Below are 23,053 nucleotides of genomic sequence, written 5' to 3'. Positions count from 1 at the left end.
TAAAAGTCTATATTAATGTATTTATTACAATTTTATCAACGGCGATGACGTTATTATCGCTTTAATTACTAAAAATGATCTCGATGACAAAACGCAAATAATGAGATTCGACCCGATTATAAATAAAACTGATTAAATTGATAAGTATCTGCTTGCTATTTACATTAAATTAAATAATAATAAATATAAAAGTGCATATTCCAATTTATGAACATTTTGACTAATGACTAACTATAAAAAAAAAACATTAAAAGATCCCGTTGTCTTAGCAACCTGACGTCATTTATCTTATACCCGATAAGTGCAATATAATTAAATATAGATTTAATTCATAAATATTAATACTTTCTATACGAGAATTTAATCGATTTTTATACGATTGACTTTTCTTAATAGTCATTACTAAAAATATTATTTATTGAGTAGAGAGAAAAGTTGAATTTATTTGCTTGTATATTCTTTTTTTTTCTTTTTTATTTCGTAATTTTAACTTAGACACAATAATTTGATAATTGCGCTTCCATTTAACATATTTTTTCGTTTTTTATTACAAGCATTTTAATTATATTATATTATTTTAGTAGTGACGTCAGGTGGACATTTCCTCGTCACGTGGTCGGCCGCGACTTTTTAATCGTCTGGTCGAGAACAAAAGGTAATTTGTTCGTAGTTTATTTTTCGTGATTTGTAGCAGTTTCACGCAATTAAAAAACGAAATTTTTAAAGTAATAAGACACGCGGAACTGATTTAATGGCTAAGAAACACGATTTTTAACCGAAAAACCCAAGTGGGACGTCCGTAAGGAATGTAGTCACGTGGGCTTTCATTTTATATATTAAATGAAAATTTAGTTAATTTGTAAGCCCATTTTAAGAAAAATAAACGTTTAATCGTTTAAATTATAAAAATTAACCGAGTTTAAAATGTCCGGCATATTTGTGCCAGACGATAATTACGCATAGCGCCATCTGGTGCGCGTAATTGTCAATAACGAAATGACACGTGGTTTAATGAAACTGAACAGTTTATCCTTCACAAGGTCATTATGACTCATTACCTGCAAACCTGACTCACTGGATCATACCTTCCAGACATACATTAATAAATATTTATACGAATAATTAATTTTTCGCTATGCGCATCTTATAATTCAATTAAACAAACCCCTTTAAAAAACAAACATGCATTAATAAAATTGATATTCTACATTCAGATCGTTATCAGACGCTCTTAAGCTATTTCCTATGCAAGAATTTTAATAAATTAACTGATGTCAGGCATTAATTCTTTCAAAAAATTCACTGATATTGTGTGATTTCTATCTCAAGTTGTGATTAATTCAAAAAACAGGTTTTTATTATATACACGACAAGCAAGACAGATGTTAAGAGTTTTCATTTATTATTTAACTGCAATATTTTTGTAAATTATCAAAGAAACACTTCAGATAGTTTTGTGGAGATAACCGGACTGTATCAGCTTTCATCTGCTTATAAACTGTATGAATGGGTTTTAAATTAAGCGCGAAAAATAATTAATTAATTTGAGCTTTAAGAATGTGCATATTAAATTTTAAGCAAGGATTTTTGTTTCTGTTCTGATTGTATCGGCTTTCGTTAATGCTTACGTGATGTCGACTATATTAAAGTGACCCAATTTTGGCGGAACTTTTGATATCCAGCTTAATAGGGTCAGGGCTCGAAAGTCAATATCGGTCGCATTGGATCAAGGACTATTTTCCAAAATACAACCCAAAAAATTGGAGTTGTGACCCTCGAAAATACTCAAAATTAGTGATAAAATGCATAAGAATTGATATAGTTTTATTTTAAAGCAATTTTTTTTTTTTGCATTTATTATACATTGACTTTAAGGTAAAAAACAATAATATGCTTAATTTCTCACATTTATTAGGATATAAATGAATAATTATTAAAAAATGGCACTTAGTTGTAGCATAAAATAATGCAAACAATAATAATAATAATTCAATTAAATTCAAGTGCTGACTTTCTTCTTTAACTAATATTGCTAATTGAGTGTCACATTATTTGATATTTATAAAAGATAAAAGTGATTAACATACAAAGACAATATTTTCAAACAAATAAGACTGTTTCTATACAGTACATAATAAGTATTTTTGTAAAATTACTGTTTTATATTTTCATTCACTGCAAATATACTTTAATCGCATTTTCTGTATCTCGTTATCATTCAGTGAATATTCATTAAAAATAACATTAATCTAAGTTCAAGCAATTTACCGAATACTTTTGAGATGTATTTTCTTCACCAGAATATATACACTTCTTTTTTTTGTCTATCGTATACATGACAGATACAATACTGCATGAACAGCAGCTTCTTATAGTATCCCACCTAGTACCAGATAGGCCCTAAATATAAAGAAACCAGCTGTGAAAATTGATAATCCAAGCTGGACCCTTCAAATGATAGGCTTTACTGCTTTAACCATTCATCCATCTGTGTATATCGGTAGTAAATTTATTGGTTTATACCCACAGAGATCAAACCGTGGCTCTTCTATATTACAGCTTCTGTATATTGGACCATTTATGACATAAGTTATATATAAAATATTGTTCCAATACAGGTTATAGCAAACTTTAATTAATAAATTGCTTGAATTTGGACTGATGAAAAGAATCCTTTTGTTCTTTAATTTTCAACATTGCATTTTATAATTAAGTTTTTTTTCCTATACAAATATTAATTAAACTGAATTATAGCTTAACCAGTCTCATTTAGTATGACTTCTATTAATCATGAGAAAAAAAGAAACTAATATTTTGCTATGAATATATGTTTCTTACACAGCAGGCTTTCTGCACCTTTATTTTGATTATTTAAAAATGTGGCATATTGTAAATTCTGTTTATATAAAATAAAATTAATTTCAGTAAATGCTAATAAGGATATTTTTATATTAAAAATCATTCCACATTTTTTTGAACACATCCATTAATATTTCAAAAATATTTAAATTATGACAAATCTTTCAACTTGTCAATATAGTACCATTGTCGATTCATGAATTTGGTACTGTTCTACTGTTCACTTCGTGTAATTGAGCACAATCAATGAACATTGAAATTCTAAACTTGCTTGAAACATCGGGTATGTTTCAATATGCATTTAATGATGCATCAGCAAACTATGTTTAATATTCACTGACATATTCATCAGTTTGTATACACGGATGGAACACAGTTTACACGTGTAGCCACTCGCTGGTCTGTGGATACAGTGAGCTCTGACAAAGAAATATGGCTACCTCCACAGTTTCATTATTAATACTATTTTAAATATCATCTTTATTAATCCAAAGTTATTTTGACAAAAGTCTTCAAATGCCACTATAGCACCGTTTGCTTCCGCTGTCTTGTTAGGTTGACAGACATTCCAGCAAAAGCGTATTAAACCTCTCACTGGTGCAGCAGTTTTAGCCGAGACTGATTGATACTGGAATGTACCCATTTATAAATTAAATTAGTATCTATTAATATATCTTTAAAAAAGTAACAGATGTGCTAAATCCAAATTACATATTTGTAATTAACTTTTCCTGTTATTAAGACCAGATCCAACAGACTGGAATACATCAAGGTGATTCTGACAGTTTATAAATGATTCTACATACAACCATAAAAATCTTAAATTTCTCTCAAACATTTATTTGATGCCACATCAAAACAAACCGTGATATCACCATCTAAACACTCTTTCGACAAAGTCTTGTCATCGAATTATTAAACTAGTATAGGAAAATTCCATTATTTATACTCTTATTTAAGTCCTTGTTGAAAAGAAACTGATAATTCCATCGGAGGTATATGACCACTGTCACCTATTCCAAACACTATTACTCTACCATTCGGTTTAATTGTTATTGACGTTATACTTGCATGGAACAGCATAAATCTTTTCCATGCTTCCGGCGGTACTTGCAGGGCTCTGAAAGAAAATGAAGATTTTAATATAAGCAGAGAAAAATTCAATAAATATTTATCATTTGAAATCACAAAAATTCAATGTTATCTTGCACCTAAATAATGATATAATATATATATATGTATATATATATTAATAGCCCAAGCATGGGAATAAAGAATGTCGATTGATTTATTAATGCACATTACACTATACAGTCTATACATATGCACAAGTGCGACTTGCAGTAAACTTTGGATATGTAAAAAATCGAGTCCAGCATCCCAGTCAGATTGTTTTTTTCTTTCTTAACTGACTCTATATGGTGAAAACACAAGGGCATTTATCCATGTTTATTACATGTTTGGCAAGGACAAGGCTAACATATATGAGTCAAATCATTCATGGAAATTTTTGAGGTCTTCCCGGACTCAAATCAGGATCCTCTAAAATGGTAGATAGAATAAGTGCGACTCAAAGATAGCGTTAGGATGGCTCTAGGATACTTTAACTGAGATGTCAGAGATGTATACACACTAGCATGCTACAATAAACATATAGAGAAACACACAAAGGTCATTACTTAATGAATATATTTAATTAAAAATTTGTAACAACACGTGCTTATTTATATTCTGAATGCATTCTCTTCATCTGGAACTTGTCCCTGACCTGTTCGTAAATTGACTTTTAGACACGTAAAGAAAACTATCAACTTCTTTCAACAAAACAAACATTTTACGTATAAAATATACAGGGTGGTCCAGAAGTCAGTTAACCGTACTCTATTTCATTTATTTTAGGTATACACTTACATAAATTTAGTTTATGATTCATATATTTAACAACTGGCTTTTGGGCCACTCTTTACTTAAAGCACTGAAAAATATCTTAATTAGAAGAAGAAATTAAAGTATTTTAATACAAAACAATACCTTAAACAGAACAAATGCCGCATTACCCACTGATAAAACTCGATCCAGTCAATTATTATAAGCTTTGTTTTCGCTTAATTCTAGTAAATTTTATCGAGTTTCGTAGAAAAATAGTAATAGATTTGGAACAGAGTAATCCTATATATTTAAAAATGTCGTTACCTGATATTCCACTATTAAAATAAATACACTTCCCACACTTGGATATCGAATTACGATCGGTAGTGAATAGGACCGATTATTTCATTAAATCGAATCTCTGCAGTCATTAGATCGATAGGATCAAAATAGAAATACGAAGACGCTATTTTAATTTATTAATCAATATTTAAATTAAATATATATAAACTTGTGCCACATTTAACGTAATTTAATAGTGCCACATTTAATTAAATTTGTCGTGGAAAATAATTTACAGAGACTTAAATATCCTCAATTACTTCATTTACTTTCTCGGCACGAATACCACGATAAATAATTTCTGTGTACGAGGCTCTAAAATAGCTAATAAATCAATGTTCTATAGAAGATGCATTCGGGAAGAATGTTATACTTTAATGAACTTATTGTTAAGAAAATACAATTGTGCAATCGTGCATACTCCCATCTCATTTACAAAGGAGTTAAAAATAGCTGAGTACACTTATACTGAAATTTGATGACTCAAGTAAACGACACAACCTTAAAGGTCTTTGCTCGAGTCATGCAATTCCTGTAAATGAATGAGTTAGACAAAAATGTCAAGTTGTATTGAATGAATTGTCAATTCATATATAGTAGTAAATGGTTTTTTATGCATATATACTATAATATACTCCATAATATAATAATACAAGTCCTGTCAGTATAAATCCACCTTTACACGAGTACAGGATCAAAAGATATAGTTTTATTATTATTTGATTAAATTGCACAAAACATCTAATTATCCGTTAAGCATTATAAAATGCATAATAGCTTTATTTATTTTTAAAATTTGCATTTAATTATACTCATTCAGTTTTGGTAAAATCAATCACAAGTTAAAAATAGTATTAAAACAATAAGTGAGTATTTTCGGAGTATTCACTTCATCCTGGCTTAATTTCCTTTAAGTATTTGACTGCATAAACAATGCACGTCGGAAATTTAATTACAATAATACAGATATTTAAAGTTATTGAGCATTTTTCAATGCATAATGGATAATTAGCAGATATAATATCTCATTAAAGATGAGAGAATATGACAATTTTGTTCTTATTCAACCCATAGACGAGCCTAATGACAGCATGTACTGTATTTTTCTCAATTAAATTCCTGTGCGGTTATTTTTAGAATATACGTATCCCCATGGGTTCTTTCCAGACTGTGGTTTATTACGTTGTAACAGGAGATGAATGGTTAAAAATTGAAAGAAATACCTTAATTATGCATTTTCCAAACTCTCAAAACAGTTTATTGACTGTATTTATGAGTTACAGCTATAAGATTCGAAATACCGATAAGCTCTCGACTCGCAAACTTTATCGCGACTTTCCTATGCTTAATATTTGATAATATTTATAATTTTATTTCAAATAATATTCCCATAAAGCTTTGAATAGTGCACTCTCTGACTCTAGACAATTTGAAGGAATAGAATTGTAATTACACTCCTTACCTGCCACTCTGTATAGTGCACATTTCAAAACATTTTCAACCTGGGGTTTATTTCTAACAGTACCTTAACTCCCTCAGATTTAATTGAAGAAATACAGCATATACAAAATTGTCCACCCACTTTGTCAGACCTAATCATGTGCACAATATAATCAACGTTTTCAAAGTCACTCTTTTGCATTTATATAGTGTATATTGTTAGTTACATTGCAGCGATTAAAATTGCTATATTTACAACGTAAAAGATATTTTTTGTATGAATTTTAATACATGTTCAAGATAAAATGAAGCTTTATAACCTTACAGTAATGATTAATTTTAGATCTTAGACTAAATAGTGTGTTAATATTTATTATTATTATTATTAAGATATTCAATACTTAACATTTATTATCTCCCTAACACATTTGTAAACATTCCCAGAACATATTAATGCTGAATCATCACAACGATAAGTTTACATTTCCCATTTTTGTAAACAATAAGTCAGTAATGTAGCAACATTGTCCCAAATTCTTTGCTTGTGGCTATAAATTAAGAAAACAATATTGTGCAACACGAGTTGCAATCATTCATACAGCAAGAATGTATTTTGAAATATGTACGTATCTAAAAATCGATAGAAATCTCGTGTTTTGGATGGTGACGTTACTTGAAATGTTTTGATTTTTTTCAAAAACTGTAGAATAAATATTTAAATAGTTTAAAAGCCAAACAATTGTTCATTTTGTTAATGATCTATCTTGCCCAGAAATCATTAAAAATTGTAAATATTTGATACTTTTCTTCTTAATATTCCTTATAAATTTAAACTGAAAAGTTTACAATTGCTTTTCCTCAAGTTTTCAATCCAGATAAAATTACAAGAAGGCACTTAAAATTCACTCCATAGACTTGTCAATGTGGATAATGTATGGTAACTAAGATCGGATACATTGTAGTTTTTGGTAATCTCTCTGTTGTCAGTGTTATAAAACACAAACATATGTCTAGTTTAAATACATAGCAGCCTGTAAGCATTTTAGACGCAAAAGAACAATATAATCGGAGATCCAAGATATGCCGTCGAGTTCTTATTACGTAAGATTATCCATAGTATATATCTATACTTTGTATTCCAGAAAGTTGGCACAGCCCAAGAAATGAGATAGGATCTAGTAAGTGACAAATGTGAATTGCATGTCTAACTGAAAAACCATAAAAATAAATGAATAAAAAAAAATCAATAAAACAAGGAAAAGGGCCTTCTTATTGTCCAAATGCACATCATGGGTTCGGCCAAACGGTGAGGGAAAGGCCTAAAAAATTAGCAACAAGTTGCTAAACTCTTCTGGCAACAATTTGGTGGCACCATCTGTTATCATATTTTATATATAACTATTATGTATAATAGTTATAATTATAACTATTATAAAATAGTTAAATCCGACCCTACTGGAGATACACACGACCCTCTTTATCTCTCCGCCCCCTCGACCTTTAATCATCAAAATTTAACGGGAATCTCCCTAATAAACAACCTTCCTGCAAAATTTCTGAAATTTTCGACAAAAAGCACAAGAGTTATTAAGCTTCAAAAAGGGTTTAAAAAAATTGTGCCCCTTCCATACTCAAACATCCATACATACAGAAATTACCCCTCAATTGTTTTGCATTTCTCGGCAATTCAAGGTCCCAAGTCCAAAAATTAAAAGTCTCGGGGAGTCATTTTTTTCTGACCGATCGCCATACTTTCCCTCTTACGTATAACTGTCGGGAAAGTTTAAAAAATATAAAAAATCTGGGATTTTTACCCTTACAGATTTGTCATCCATCCAGTTGTCAATGATTCAATGTTATGATACTGGAAAAATTAAACTTCTTTCCTATTATATTACTAATAAAAATAATGACATTAAAAATCTTTTAAATGTGTGAAAACTACGACAAATTTTTTATTTATCCATAAATTACGTTCAGGAAGCATCGCATATCTAGCTGTCGACATATTAAACACTTTAACAACTTCCAGCAATTATATTCTTTACAAGATCCATTGTTTATAACCAGTTTTCTAATTGACAAAGATTGATACTGGTAACTTTTGTCATCGATATCATATAACATTAGAACTTAACAAAGCTTAATGTAACCGGCCGTTAACGATATATTTATTTTCATCGTCCTTGTCCTTCTTAATAGGACGATGGAAGAGAGAAGATAAGAACGACCGCCAAGTTGAGTTTATTTTCAATATCAAAAATTATGGAAGTTTAAATCAAAATGTACACTCCTTAGTAACAATACAAAGCTAGTTTAATGAGATTTTTTATGAGAAAATACAGATTTTTGAAGTTAATTATATCAAATAATCATACCTTTAGCAGGTGTTTGAAGTTTCTGAATAACAACCCACCTTTTATCGTATTTTTATTTATTTTCTTAATGAAAAGTAGGATTTAATACTTTATAGTTATTCCTGCCCTAGCAAGTATTTTAATTGTATTATTATTAATTAAAAAAATAAAATTGCCTTATGTTATACATTAGTTTGACCCCTGATCCAGTCACATTTTCATTAAAATTTCTTTATTTAAAGCATCATTATAGTAAAAAACTGCATCACTTTTGTGACAAGAGAATTTAAAATTGCGCGTGGTGCCATCTGTTACAGTGTTTTATTAAAAGTTTTTTATTATTATTATTTTAAAATGGCAAAAAGCTTATTTTTAGGGGAGAAAATGCTAATAATGAGTAAAATAGTCATTAAGTCTGACCTGACTTGAAATATGACACGCTACCTCCTCGACCTTTAACTGTCAAAATGTAATGGCATCGATGCCCGTAATACACAAACCGCCATGCAAAATTTTGGAAATTTTCAACGAAAGGCACAGGAGTTATTAAGCTTCAAAGTGGATGAACGAAGTTGTGCCTCCTCTCACACATGCAAAAAACTCCCAAAGTTTTTTGCATTTCTCGACATTTCAAGGTCCCAAGTCCAAAAATGTGAGAAGTCTCGAGGGGTCGTTTTTTGACCGATCGCCACACTTTCCTTCTGTTAGATATAACAGTAATCGTTGTCAAAACATAACAAAAATTAGGGAAGAATCTGCTGCTGTAATTAATGAAATTTGTCATTATGAACAGCAAAAAGCAGGCCTTTCCAGGGAGCATCTTTGAGTGATTCATCAGGAAAATTTACTACTCATCTTTTGGTCATATAACGTAATGTAATTATATAGAAAAAGTTTTAAATCGCTTTTCATTTGTTTTATCAAGTTTATCATATATTTTTCTCTCTCAGAGGTAGGTGAAAATCCACATATGTCATCATCTTATCCTCAACTTCTTATGCCTTCAATTAAATAATGTTAATAGATAACTCTTTCTTTAGATCTTTATAAACTTGGTATGATTTGAGATGGATGAAACTGCTGAACATTGGATTTGCTCCCCACTGATGGACTGGTCGTATCGAGTTTTCTCTACGTCTCTAACACCTAAACAGGGGCGAGTTTTCCATAGAAAGTCCTTTTAGGAGGCATCCTTTTCGGCAGATCACCCGAGAGTTGCACTGCGTATTCCATTAATCCTAACCGAATTTGACATACCGCAAAGGTGGAGAAATGTCCACATACGCAGCTAAAAATAATCTTTACAGACCAGAAAATTTATTAACTGCTGCTAACAATTTAATAAATGTGTAATAAAATGAAAAACAAACTGATAATATATTGATTTCTGTTAAAAATATGCTAAGAAATACCAATAGTTTCTATGTCAATATAAATTCAATGACACATTAAATCACAAATCCATTAAATGATAGTAAAGTTTTTGATAATTACTTAAACAGGCAAAATTCCAAGTAAATAAACATTCGCTCATAATTGGGTGATTCGGCAATTCTTAAATATTTGCTATAGATACTTTAGTAATTTCAAAATCAATAATTCATTACTAATTTAGAAGAAATTATTTAAAACATTTAATTATTTGGCATGACTAGAACAATAACTTTATCAATAACTTACTTTGCATTTTTTCTCATACACGAATGCAGATAATACAACAGATCGGTTTGGTTTGATGGGATGTAACACTGCCGAAGAGAATTTGAGGACTTACTATAGTAAACTGGCCCCCTATTTAGGTGCTGGATGCACGAAGAAGATCCCAGAAAAATCTACAATCAGTGTCTAGTGGTAAGGACACATTGAAACAATTATAAGTAACACTAATCCATTATTGTTTGACCATTTTTTTTCTTTGCAGAACAGCAGCTAGTGTATAGCTGAAATAAAATTTCAACTATTTAAATTACTGCAAGTGAATAACCAATGCTTTAAATGTGGAACATTTTAATTGTTAACACCGTTAGTGATAGATAACTTATAATGCATGTTATCAAGCAAATGTCGAGTCTAACAGCTTGAAAAGATGGCTTAAAAGTGCCTATTTATGTGGAGAGACAGGCTGTCCATAAATTATGTAATGCAGATACGGGTGGGTAGATATGTGGAATTGTTACGATGTATTATGATGGAGTGGGAGTGTTTACGTAATGCTTGGCCACATAAGCCACCTACAGTTATGGCTGTATAACTGACAGCTCTTTATCCATTATGGTAGATTTTTATTATTATTTGTTTAAATTCTTTCACTATACGGGACTAACATGATTAGTCACAACTAACGAGCCCAAATTAACTAAGCATTTGCTGAAATTGAGTGGCACTGCGTGAAATTCTGATTATTAATCCTCTACGACAAATATAAACATAAAAGAGCTTTTTACAAGCCAGTCGTGAACTTTGCTAGGCCATTACAAAGGCAGCTTGACGATGAAGACAAGGCCTGATCATTCAAAAATTTAAGAATCTGATCTGGACTTAACAAATTACACTCTAGCCTTTACCGTACCATCAGGATTACCTTATGATATTCCTAAGCAGGATCCAAAAGAGGTAAGATAAGGCCAGATTAATCAGAAGTAATAATGAAGAATTCCCTCCAATTATATAGAAATGTTTTGTCTTAAAAGTGCATGCTACTACTTATTGATTGCAATTAGTCTACAGCAGCAGAAAGACATTTTCCAAGATAATATTAACTGAAAGCTTTACACAATAAATTAGTAATCATCCCATTAAAATAACTTGCACACAAATATTTACAACTTAAATTTCTCAAGCTACTAATATAAAAAAATCTACCAATGAGTTGCATAAATTATTTTTTAAATAAAATCTCATCTTATATTATTAATCATAATAAATAAATAAATTTGTGTATGGTATAATCTATTATGAGATTTTACTATAAAAAACTTTCTATATTTTTAATATAAATGCTAACAATGAGTAAAATCTTCATATATCTGACCCCAGATATGACCACGGCACTCGGTGGATTTATCCACCGAGTGCCGTAACCTCAAATAAAAAGGCTTCAAAACAAGGGTTTCTTTCTTAAATTAAAGTAATTCTTTGCCCAAAGCACCTTGTGTGTACTGTAGAATATTAAGATTTATAAAATGTAAGTAATTAGAATATTGCGTACAAATTTAAGGTAATTTGATAGTAATAAACTATAGTGGAACTTACCTGCATATAAAATAACGAATTACATTTGCATGACATACGATAATTTCATAACTGTCTTCTCTCTGAGAGGCTGGAGCTCTGTGAAAGTACTTCCTAAAGGCCGCTTCGATTCGTGCTCCGTCTTCAAAGAACTGCTAAAATAAGAAAGTTTTGTAATCAATAACTTTGTTTTGTAACTTTCAATTAATCATAAGTGATTCAATCTACTACTTGCCATACAGAATGCACTTCGCAACCGTTCGTCACTTTATGTTTTGCATGCAAGTTTACATATTCTGAACTGTATTGAAAAGAATTATGTGCAACCATGTCATATGGGGACATAAAAATCATCCAAACATACAGTCGACCCCCTATAACACTGTTGATTTTTCTGTTTTATATGAATTCCATGTTGTACAAGTCACTTAGATTTTACAAATATGTGAGCCGTTCACAGCCCGGCACACGTATTTGTAAAATCTAAGCGACTTGTACAACATGGAATTCATATAAAACGGAATAATCAACAGTGTTATGGGGGGGGGTCGACTGTACATTCCTTATCTAAGATTATCACAATATGTCTTTATAATGCAGTATTCTTTGTCCTTTACTTTTCTTCTATGGCATAAGCTCAATGTTCTGATCCCGAGGCTAGTGGACATTCTGCCATGTTTTCTTTTAATGTTCTATTGGCGATTTTGAAAGTCCATTTGTCATAATTTGTTCTTACAACATGGCCAGTTTATAGTCCGATGACAGTACAGAGTCTCAAGATTGCTAGCCGTTGCTAGAACATCATCAAACTGGCCAATGGCTAACTTGGCACATGGAATCAGCACATGTTGAAGTTGTACTTGATTTAATTTTGTGTCACTAGACCAGAAGTGTTCATCTATACTTTGATGTGTAGAGTGAAGGATAGCAATCATAGCAAAACCACAAACTTCCTTTTAGCAGTGGACTGTAAACCGACCCTTACTGTCACACAGACTTTCTCGCATCCCTTATCTTTGGTGTTTATCTTATGTTTACAAGTCCCTTGTGTTCATTGAATAGTTTATATATTTATAGTAGATATCTGTTTAATTTATCAAACTAAATTAATTTTTCTTTTAGATCCTAGCTAAAGTGGAAAATTTCAATACTATGAAAACCACTTGTTTGGTATTCCTTGATTGCATTTGATGAAGAACATTAAAAGGTATATTTTTTATTTGAATAATATTTAAGAAACACATGCTTAAAGAAAGGCAACATTAAGTACTGTACATATTCACTAATATTCATCTTACAGTTGCCAAGAAGCCCATTTCGTAATACCCATCATTGGTTTGGCCAGGGTTGTGATGGAGCCAAATGGTGTGAAATAGAACCCAACGTGCCCAGGCCAGACTACTACCAAGAATCAACAACTTTAATGACAATCAACTGCTAATGTGGAAAATAATGTCTGTGCAAAAATGTAGAAATAAACTAGAATTTGTAAAAGTTGCAAAACTGAAATCCCTATGCAAGTTAAATTTTTACAAATTCTAGTTTATTTTGCATGGGGATTTTGCAGCTTTCCAGGAGCATCCTAATTAGGATACTCTCAGAAAACTGTAAAGATCCAATTTATATTGTGCTTTCTGCATTCGAAATTTGAACTACTTCAATTAATCTAATGTCGTTCATTTATGTATCTGCGGAGAGAATCAACATTCGTAAATTAAATATGTCTTACGTGATTTTTCGGTCTCCAGTGTTTCGAAGGCGGTTCGGGAGGAAACGGCGCCCCTTCTCTCAATAAGTCGCATTCTTCCAATGGGACTTCGGGAAATAATTTGGAGATGATTTCTGCAGTCTCTCTGGCTCTCGTCATCGACGACTGAACGATTTTAGTGTAGGAAAATCCAAAGTCTTTGAGACGTTGAGCAGTTCTTAAAGCCTGTTTTCTACCTGGTAAGTAAAATGTAGTTCATATTCAATCTAATTACTTAAAATTTTAATAAATTTCAATTATAATTTGATACTTTTAATATCTTTTTGAACGTTACATTCAAGAAGTTCTAGCTATTCTATTGTTTTCACACCATTTCTATTTGCCCTATTCCACACCTAGTGATTTTTACCTTCAAAACAAACAAAACATTTCCCCTTTAAAAGGGGAAATGTTTTGTTTGTTTTGTTAAATTAGATCTGCCTAGGGGGAATGCCTTCCGAGAGGTCTTTTTAAGGGTAATTAGCCCCTATTCAGGTGTTACAGACATAGAGAAAACACAAAGAACTCCACGTGGCCAGCTTGTCTTGACGAGATGTGAACCCACAACAGAACTACCAGTGTTCAAGGAATGGAACCACTTGATTACTGGTGGGCCTCTTAAAGGGGAAATGCTTTCATTATGATGTTACAGAACAGTCTGCTTGCTGAAAGATGGTTCGAATAGTTGCATGATCTCTGGCAGAAGGGTCAACAGTATTTGAAGGTCGCAGCATTTAAAATGTTTTCATATCGACATATTCAAGCAATATGGCAGCGGTCATGGAGCTTTTTGTACTTTCCACGTAAAACGTTCCAGGCAAAGAAGTATTTAGTTAAAAAATGCTTTTAAAACTTACCTAGATCGGTGAGTACTCTATCGTAGTCACCGCTTCCCTCCTTAACATACTGACCATGTCGTATTAAAAATAAATGACGAGTCGCTCTCGATCTCACTTGTTCTAAACGTTCATTATATCTATTTTCCTCTTCTGCACTCAAATTCTTTGGAGGGTTGACTAAACTAGATGGTTCTCTCCTAGATAATTTAAATAACCAAATAAATTGTTTTTTATATCATCATTTAGGCTAGGTTTGTATTGACATATGAACCACTAAATAGATACGGGCCAATCAGTTTGTCCCCTTTTGTCGACCGTTTGACCAATTTGTTAGAGTCGAAACTGTCTCGACTTTGGTTTATTGGACTGATGGACCGATTGACAAATTGGATTGTCCAACAAACCAAAGTTGTGACAGTTACTCGACTAGTGTTTTGACTGGCCAAGTTCTAACTTGGATCAAGATTTTGCTTTGATGAGAGTGCATTTTTGGGTTTACAGTAGTTCGTATGACAATGTAAACCCAGCTTTATGTTAAGATTTTTTGTGAGTTAGTTAAATTTCATTTTAATGTAAGAAAATTAAAGTATAAATTATTATTAGTTTACGCCACACTACTGTCGGGGAACCACAGTAGGCAAAAAATTGTCGAAGAGTTTAATGGGATCAGCGGGAAGTCTAGATACAGCAACTTAAATTTATTCGGAACAAAAGTTTCCGGCCACGTTTAAAGGCCTTCCTCGGATTGTTCCAGGCCTTTAAACGGGGAATTATCGGCTCCTTCCTGGAATTAAAAAGGTGTATCTGTTACTTATTGTTCTGCGAGTACTAAGAGGGCCTTTATTCCAGAAGAGTTGCTCGCTGGATCCCTCAAACCGACAGGCCAGTGCCTTAAATGCTTCGGCCATCTCGACCATCCCAACTGTTCCACTCGAACCCATTATTTGATATTTGTCACACAAGAAATTCGTTTAAGATACATCACAAAACAATAACCAGTTAGTTAATCATGGAGTTTGTGGTAACATTCTTTCATCTTTCCATACATGCACATAAAAAACTGCCGATGTCGGCAGTTAGGATAATTGTATTGGGTTGTGGTATATACTACTCTAAATATGCCAAATCCAATAGCAGAGCCAGACATTTTTATCAGAACAAACTAAAGATTTCCCGTCAAAAGCCAAGAATCGCGACACCGACGGGCTTTGGATGCTTTCGTAAACATCCGGACCGACGGAAACCTTCCTCCTGGGCCTTCTACCGCTTTGCAGATTGCCGAGAAGACTTTTCCGCAACTCACAAAGGCACAACTGTCGGTCTCGGTTCTGCTTTGTTGACGTTCTTCGGCTTTCCATCAGAGATCTACCATCTTATTTTAGAACAGATTGAGATTTACAATGTAATCTTTCGTGGGACGTACAATGCGTGGGGCACGTTACATGCCCCGCGCATTGTACGTCCCACGTTGTTATAATAATACCACAAATACCACATCCGATATAATTTTCCTTATCTCCGCACCCGTGTACACCACACCTGAAGTGTGCCACATGCCAAGTATAGCTACAACCCGTTCGAATTCGTCAAAGATCTTCACAGCGACTCCAAATTTCCTCCATTAACTGCAACTTTCCACTCACCTATCCCAATTCGAATCCCATTTACCGTTAGAATTCGAAGGATACGTTAACAGCGAAGCGTTGGCACGCTTTCTAAAATCGACGGCCCCCGATATTGCCAAACAACCGGCAGTTATGCCCCCTCCGATGACACTCCACAGAAGCTTACTAGCAGACATTTTTAAATTATTCGTCAATTTCTCTAAACTTCCGCACCACCTGGCGGACGAAAAACCTCACGGGAAATGACGTCTTAAAATAATTATAAATTAACCAATCGCGATCGATTTTATTCGACCGTTCTTATTTATTATTATTATTTTATAAATTAAATCGCTACCGTAATCGAACCTAAACGCGTTTTTCGTATCGAAAAAAAAAAACGCACCACCTGGCGAATAAATATCTGGCCGGAATGACTCTACAGAAAAAGAAATTAAAAAAAAAAAAATCATACATTAACCAATCACATTCGATTCCTGTTTCTTTTATTCGTAAATCGAATCCGTACTACGATCGAACCTAACACGAATCGAGTTTCGTTTATAGGTTACGAGTGGAAGGTGGGCATGTCAGTGTCGATAGCAATTGATCGAAGCAGACAGGTTTGTTGTTGCTTTTTATACCGGAATTTTTCTTGTTTCGGGCGTAAATTTAACTTAATTATCTCTTTAAACTCGTTTTATCATTCCCTAATGTGTCTGGATCTTCTTATTTTACATTTTTCCTTCTTTGTTTACCTGTTTTTACAATGTTTACACGCCAATTGCGGCTGATTATTCGGGTGTGAGGCATGTTTTATTCATTCCGTTTGATATAAATGACCTCTGTGCGTATGTATGGTCTGTCTGTATGTGTAAAGTAAACAATTACTTCAACGTAGAGCAAAGCTTTTCCATTCTTACAAGTGAAATCTCTGCCAAATTACACATGGTTTTTCTACTTTCCGAGCAAATTAAAGCCAAAAATTGAATGCTTAGATGAATATTCTTATTACTTATATACAAAATATTGTGCTGTTGGTGTGTTAAACACATACACATATAAAATTTAATCGGGTCATAAATCAATCCGGCTGCAATTTCGTGTGTTTTTTTTCTTGTCCGGTTATTTTTGCCCCGTTAAGTTCTCGGAAACTTGTTTAATCCCCTCGGTGGTTTGTTTTTAAGAAATAAATTGGAATGCGTCGAAGATATAATCGTGCTAACCTTGAGTGGAACCGCTCCTCGAAATTTTGTAGTTAATGTTGGCGTTTTTGATTCTTCTTTCTTTTACCAGAGACCGGATTTATCGCTTTATAACTGCGATCGCACCGTTTCTGCGTTTAATTTTTGCCCGAGATTTTGTCGGCAGTTGCTTGTGTTTTGATATCCGCCTCGGATTTTGTCGGTAATCGTTCCTTTTTATGATATTTGGCTCGTATTATGTTAGCATTTTCTTCTTTTCTGATATTTGCCGTAGAATTTGTTTGCATTTACATCCGTTTGTTAATGTTTCACTTGAATTTTTCCAAATCTAAGTTGAAAATTAGAAAACCGAGTCGAGAAAATGCATTAAAATCCAGAAAGAAAAGCTTATTTTTACAGCAAAACAGTTACCTACTGATAAAAGGAAGCATTATGCCGACAGATAGCATTTACATTTCTTGTTTTAACAAATGGATACATGTTTGTTTTCATTTATACTTTTTTCCTCGGAACGAGTTATCGACGAGTATTTAGGTCGTTCGTACGGCAGTAGAAAGCAGAGAAGAGAGGAAAAATTTATATTCGTTTATCGTTACATTTCCTCTCACGCCCTCACCTGTATAGATAGAGTATTGATAGAGTATCTACATACCACATTATTTAATCATATATTTTGTGGATAATGGTTATTTTTAAAGAATAAAACTTCAACTCTTGCATCGTTGACGGGCAGCTACCTGTTGTTGACAACAAGAAAATTAGATACCGTTCAATAAATATGATTAATATCGATGAAAGAGGGTCGCCGCATCGTCAATTCATCGTGATAAACAAACATTGAGTAAGCGGCACATGAGAGCAATTTATAAATCACTTATATACGCAAGTGGAATTTTATTAAGTAATATGCTTATGAATTTCGACACTCGATTCTCCTTCCCTTTCATATTTTGTGTGTAATGATGTCAGAATGTCTTCCTTTTCATTAAGCAATAATGCTCTTGCAATACTTTGTATATCCTGGTGAATGGCAATAAACTTTAAATTTGATACACGTCTTCAAGTAAATATATAAAAGTATGTTGTTTACAGCAGAATAATTTTCGAATTACAAAAATTTATCTGCGCGAAAGGTAAGGCGAGAGGTTTTATCAAGATTCTGCTTAATTGGTTTATGTTATGAGGTTACATTATTATGAAAGTAGAGTTTAGTAATTAAACGATCAAATTACTTATTAAATTCATATAAATTAAGTTTAATATTTGACAGAAATTATCAGTTATGTTGCTCAAACTTCCATCTTTTCTTCCAGATGTGCTAGTTGCATATACAATCAACCTGATAAATGTTATTAATTAATATTAATGAGCCCTATTTAGCATGTATAATTTAATTAATAATTATACTAATTCATTTAAATTTAATTTTAATTCTTTAAATCCAATTTTAATCTCTTTTTTTGGAGCAACACAAATGCTTTCAGGCTTTGCATTCATCATAGAAGTTAACAGACGGGAATCTTCTGTATCTAATAAGAGAAATCTAAATGCGCATTTCTCGGAAGGAATGGGCAGGAGGCAAGAAAGGGTGCACATGTGCATTTCCGCGATCCCCCCAGACACTCCTATCTCTGCATATCTCTCTCGCTTTTCTCCTAGTAAACTTCCTGTGCTTATGATCTTTTGCTCCGTCAAATGCTCGTCCACTTTCCTCAATCAGGATTTCCTTGGTTACTCTTTGTTTAGCTTTCCTTCCACTCTTCCCAAGTGTACTCTCCAGTAATTTCTCACATTTACTCAATACAGCCAAATAATTGTAAAGCAGGCTTGTTTTATACCACATTCTTTCATGATATCCTCACTCCTTATGCAGTTCCTCTTCATCGCTCAACACATTCCCTTAAATATCTCATTTCGTGTGCAGTGATGCAACTCTTGTGTCTCTTTGCTATACTCATGTCTTACTACAGTATGTTGACATAGGAACTGCAACACTTTTATACACTGCCATTCTGCTTATGTGAATTTATTATAATTTTAATTTAAGTGTCCTTCTTTGCCAAACATTATTAAATATAAGCTCAATTAATTAACCATATTTGAAGGAGAATTTAAATCCTTCTGATAGAAATGAATTGCTCCTTAACAACTTTGTTATTTGGTCAATAAAATTAGTTAATTGGTGGAATTAGATGGGTAATTGCATGTTTGATTAACTTTTAATTGCTTTTTATTATGCAATTTGCTCAATTTACAAACCTTTTATCGTCGATTAAGTGATACCGACTGCAGTCATCGCATTTATTTGACAAATACGGGATTTACAATTAAAATTATTTAAAATATTTTACAGCTGTGAAACTAAATAATGGGTACTTCAGCATCTAAAAGGAAAGGAGGTGAATTAAATGGTAAGTCTGTAAATTATTCTGATGCCTTTTCATGTAATAAAAGCATGTTTTGATTTTCTGCAGAAGGTGTGTATTGTAGTAAAACCGACTCTGGCGCAGCGGAAGATGTAGTGGAAGTAACCGTGTGCAGAGAAGACGATTTAGAAAATGGAGAGTAAGTGCTTTCTAATTAATGAAAATTATATTTTATACACCATAAAGATTATTATGTGATAAAAATAAAATTATATTTAGAATGAAAGTGTATGAACTGGGTCAACAGGGAAGTGTCCTACTTGTGAAAGAGGATGGAACTTTCTCTGCTCTCGGTACGAAATGCACTCATTATAACGCCCCTCTAATTAAAGGTAATGATTAGTTAAAGTGTTAATTATATTTAATTACACTATAAATTTTAATTTAATTAATTGTATTTTGTTTTTTCTACTTTAGGTGTGTTGAGTAATGGTAAAATAAGATGTCCGTGGCATGGCGCCTGTTTTAATAGCAAAACCGGTGACATTGAAGATTTTCCCGGACTCGACAGTTTGCCGTGTTATAGGGTAAAGACTTACACACTTCATTTATAATACTTATGTAGCATGGCTCAAAGCCAGAAAAGGATCTAATAGATGGTGATTGTCTAAAAGAAAATGTTCAGCAAAATACTCTGTAGTATATACACAGCTTTAAAGCAGGAAGAATATAATGCTGCGTATTCTACACTGTATTATAGTATACAAAAATCTTCTAATTCTAATTGTTCTCAAATACCAAAACTTTATATTTAAATATATGCTTTTCATTGTAAGTTTTATTTATAGGTTCGAGTCGATGGCGGAGAAGTTAAAGTAAGTGCTTCTAGTCACGAAGTAGGGAAAAACAAGAGAGTTAAACCTACGTCAAAGAGAACCGTCGATGATAAGAGAACATTCATCGTCATTGGAGGTGGTTAGTATTTAAAATTTTTCATACAAAAATAAACTTTATGGAGTTTACAATTGTTATCAAAACAAACTTAATTAAAATTTATGCTCATTTACAAGGAAATACAGTTTCAAGGAAATTTAGATTTCAAGCATATCACATAAAATATACATATTTATTAATTAAGATGCTATCGTCTACGCGGAAATCATTAATCACTTTATATTTATCTCATTGCCTTGAAATCTTGTGTTTTTACATCTCTTCCTCTCTATTATCAAAGCTGGATTCATACCTACACACAGTGGTCAATGCTTTTCCTATAAAAAGAACCTAATTCTTTTTGCTTTATTTTCAACAATTCCTGCCAGAGCCGTAACTAGGCAGGTGCAACAGGTGCATTCGCACAGGGCCCACTTGGAAGGGGGGGCCCAAACTGCTGTTCACAAGAAATTATAGTTTTAAATCTTAAATTTTTCCTCCTTTTTACTGGCGATTACATTTTGCCTTATTTTTAGACCCTAGATGTCTGCTCACCAGTGTTCCCAACCGTGGCGACTTTTAGAGGGACGTAGTGAGATAGCAGAGACCGCAGAAAATCAGCCAAAAGTAGCAACTTTTGAAATTTTGTTTGTTTATTTTATGAGAAATTTAAATTTATAGATTTTTTTTTCTCTACTTTATAGAGCTCTCTGGAAACGACTAATATTATTATGATATACAAAACTGTATTTCTAGATTTTTCTACAGTGTGCNTTTTAAACATTAGAAATTTCAGTATTTAAATCAATTTATCTTGTTAAGTGTGGTTTTTAAATCAATTTACAGGAGTTTTACCGTCGACAGAGTTCCTTGAAAATACAAATATTAAACTAAATACTTCAAAGCAGATTGTAGTCGACGAGGTAGGAGATTAATCTAAGAAATCTACATTTAGTGTAGATATGTTATTTAATGAAATGCTTTGTAATTTAGTATATGAAGACAAACGTGGATGGCATATTTGCCGGAGGTGATATCGTCGAATTTCCACTGACTGTAATGGATGCCAGAGTAAATATTGGACATTGGCAACTAGCAATGGCTCACGGTAAGTAAAAGAAGGGAAACACAGTTTGTTTTAGTATCATATCTACAAGGAAATGACATTTGCGTGATTAATTTTCAGGAAGATGTGCCGCACTGAACATGCTAAATAAAAATGAAAAATTGCTGACGGTTCCATTCTTTTGGTCCATGTTATTTGGGAAGAGTGTCAGATATGCCGGTAAATGAATTTATATTTCACCAAATATAATTATATTAAACACCTTTTTAAAAGCTATTTTAAATTTTTAGGATATGGAGGAAAATTTGATAAAATTACAATGCATGGCGATGCACATAAATTGCAGTTTGTTGCATATTATATAAGGTAAGCTTTCATATGTAGTAAAATAACCAATTTATTTGTGAAGAGTAGACTTCAAGATGCTGTGAGCTGATTGTATATTATATTATCCTGCTACACGTGAGAAATGCTTAAATCTTTAACATTTATTTACTACTGTTTTTAGGAATTACCTGTTAAACTAGTTGGCATCACTGAGTTTACTCCTCACGTTATTAGGTTACACAATGTAGACAATTTACACTTTAAGCTAGGTTTGCACTGGCATACAAGCCTCTGCAAATTAGATACGAACTGTCAGTTTGTACCCTTTTGGGCAACCATTCGACCAGTCGAGTGTTTCCTTAAAATTGACAGTTATGAATGAAACCCTTTCGACCAATTGTTTTCTCACTCAGCATTGTGTATATGATGAGAACAATGTCCCACTTTGGTTAGAGTTTGCTTTGTAGTGATTCATTTTTATAATAAATTTTTGAACTTTTTCTTGTAGAGAAGGAAAGGTAGTTGCTGTAGCATCTATGAATAACGATCCTATTGCAGCCAAGTTTGCTTCGCTTCTGCTTTCTGGCAAAGCGCTAACAAAAGACGACGTAGAGTAAGTTACACAGATTGAAACCCGTTGACTCACGTAACTTCTATACCAATTTTTCCATTTGTTTTTTTTTTCAGATGTAGTTCAGAAGAGTGGCCATGAAGTACATAACCGGGAAAATCTGTATATATGCATTGTTATAAAACACTTGCTTTTCTAATCGAATGAGTATTTTTAACAAGAAGCTTAAACCGAATTCTTTTGTTAAGCATTCCATTTTTAACAAAAGGTTATTTTTCTTTGTTTTTAATTTAAAGA

General features: G+C 32.5%; 2 protein-coding genes across 2 annotated transcripts; one reads left to right on the top strand and one right to left on the bottom strand.

Annotated features, from left to right (window-relative positions):
• Nucleotides 1–3,315: 3,315 nt before the first annotated feature.
• LOC111615787 (serine/threonine-protein phosphatase PGAM5, mitochondrial-like) lies at nt 3,316–16,495 on the bottom strand. The gene is made up of 5 exons (XM_023357226.1): nt 16,328–16,495; nt 14,703–14,881; nt 13,828–14,042; nt 12,120–12,253; nt 3,316–3,979 (listed from the first exon to the last, which is right to left on the bottom strand). Exons 1-5 carry the CDS (start codon nt 16,483–16,485, stop codon nt 3,811–3,813), a joined length of 855 nt encoding a protein of 284 aa, XP_023212994.1. The 5' UTR covers nt 16,486–16,495; the 3' UTR covers nt 3,316–3,810.
• LOC111615495 (apoptosis-inducing factor 3-like) lies at nt 13,910–23,011 on the top strand. The gene is made up of 12 exons (XM_023356901.1): nt 13,910–14,045; nt 19,847–19,904; nt 19,968–20,058; nt 20,139–20,251; nt 20,337–20,446; nt 20,708–20,834; nt 21,615–21,715; nt 21,786–21,900; nt 21,979–22,077; nt 22,149–22,224; nt 22,694–22,798; nt 22,873–23,011. The coding sequence occupies exons 2-12, from the start codon at nt 19,862–19,864 to the stop codon at nt 22,895–22,897; spliced, it is 1,005 nt and encodes a 334-aa protein (XP_023212669.1). The 5' UTR covers nt 13,910–14,045; nt 19,847–19,861; the 3' UTR covers nt 22,898–23,011.
• The last annotated feature ends 42 nt before the right edge of the window (nt 23,012–23,053 follow it).

This window comes from Centruroides sculpturatus, unplaced genomic scaffold (genome assembly GCF_000671375.1).
Source record: "Centruroides sculpturatus isolate CEXI.00-Female unplaced genomic scaffold, Cexi_2.0 scaffold161, whole genome shotgun sequence".
Lineage (NCBI taxonomy): Eukaryota > Metazoa > Arthropoda > Arachnida > Scorpiones > Buthidae > Centruroides > Centruroides sculpturatus.
This window is presented reverse-complemented; position numbering and strand designations above follow the sequence as displayed.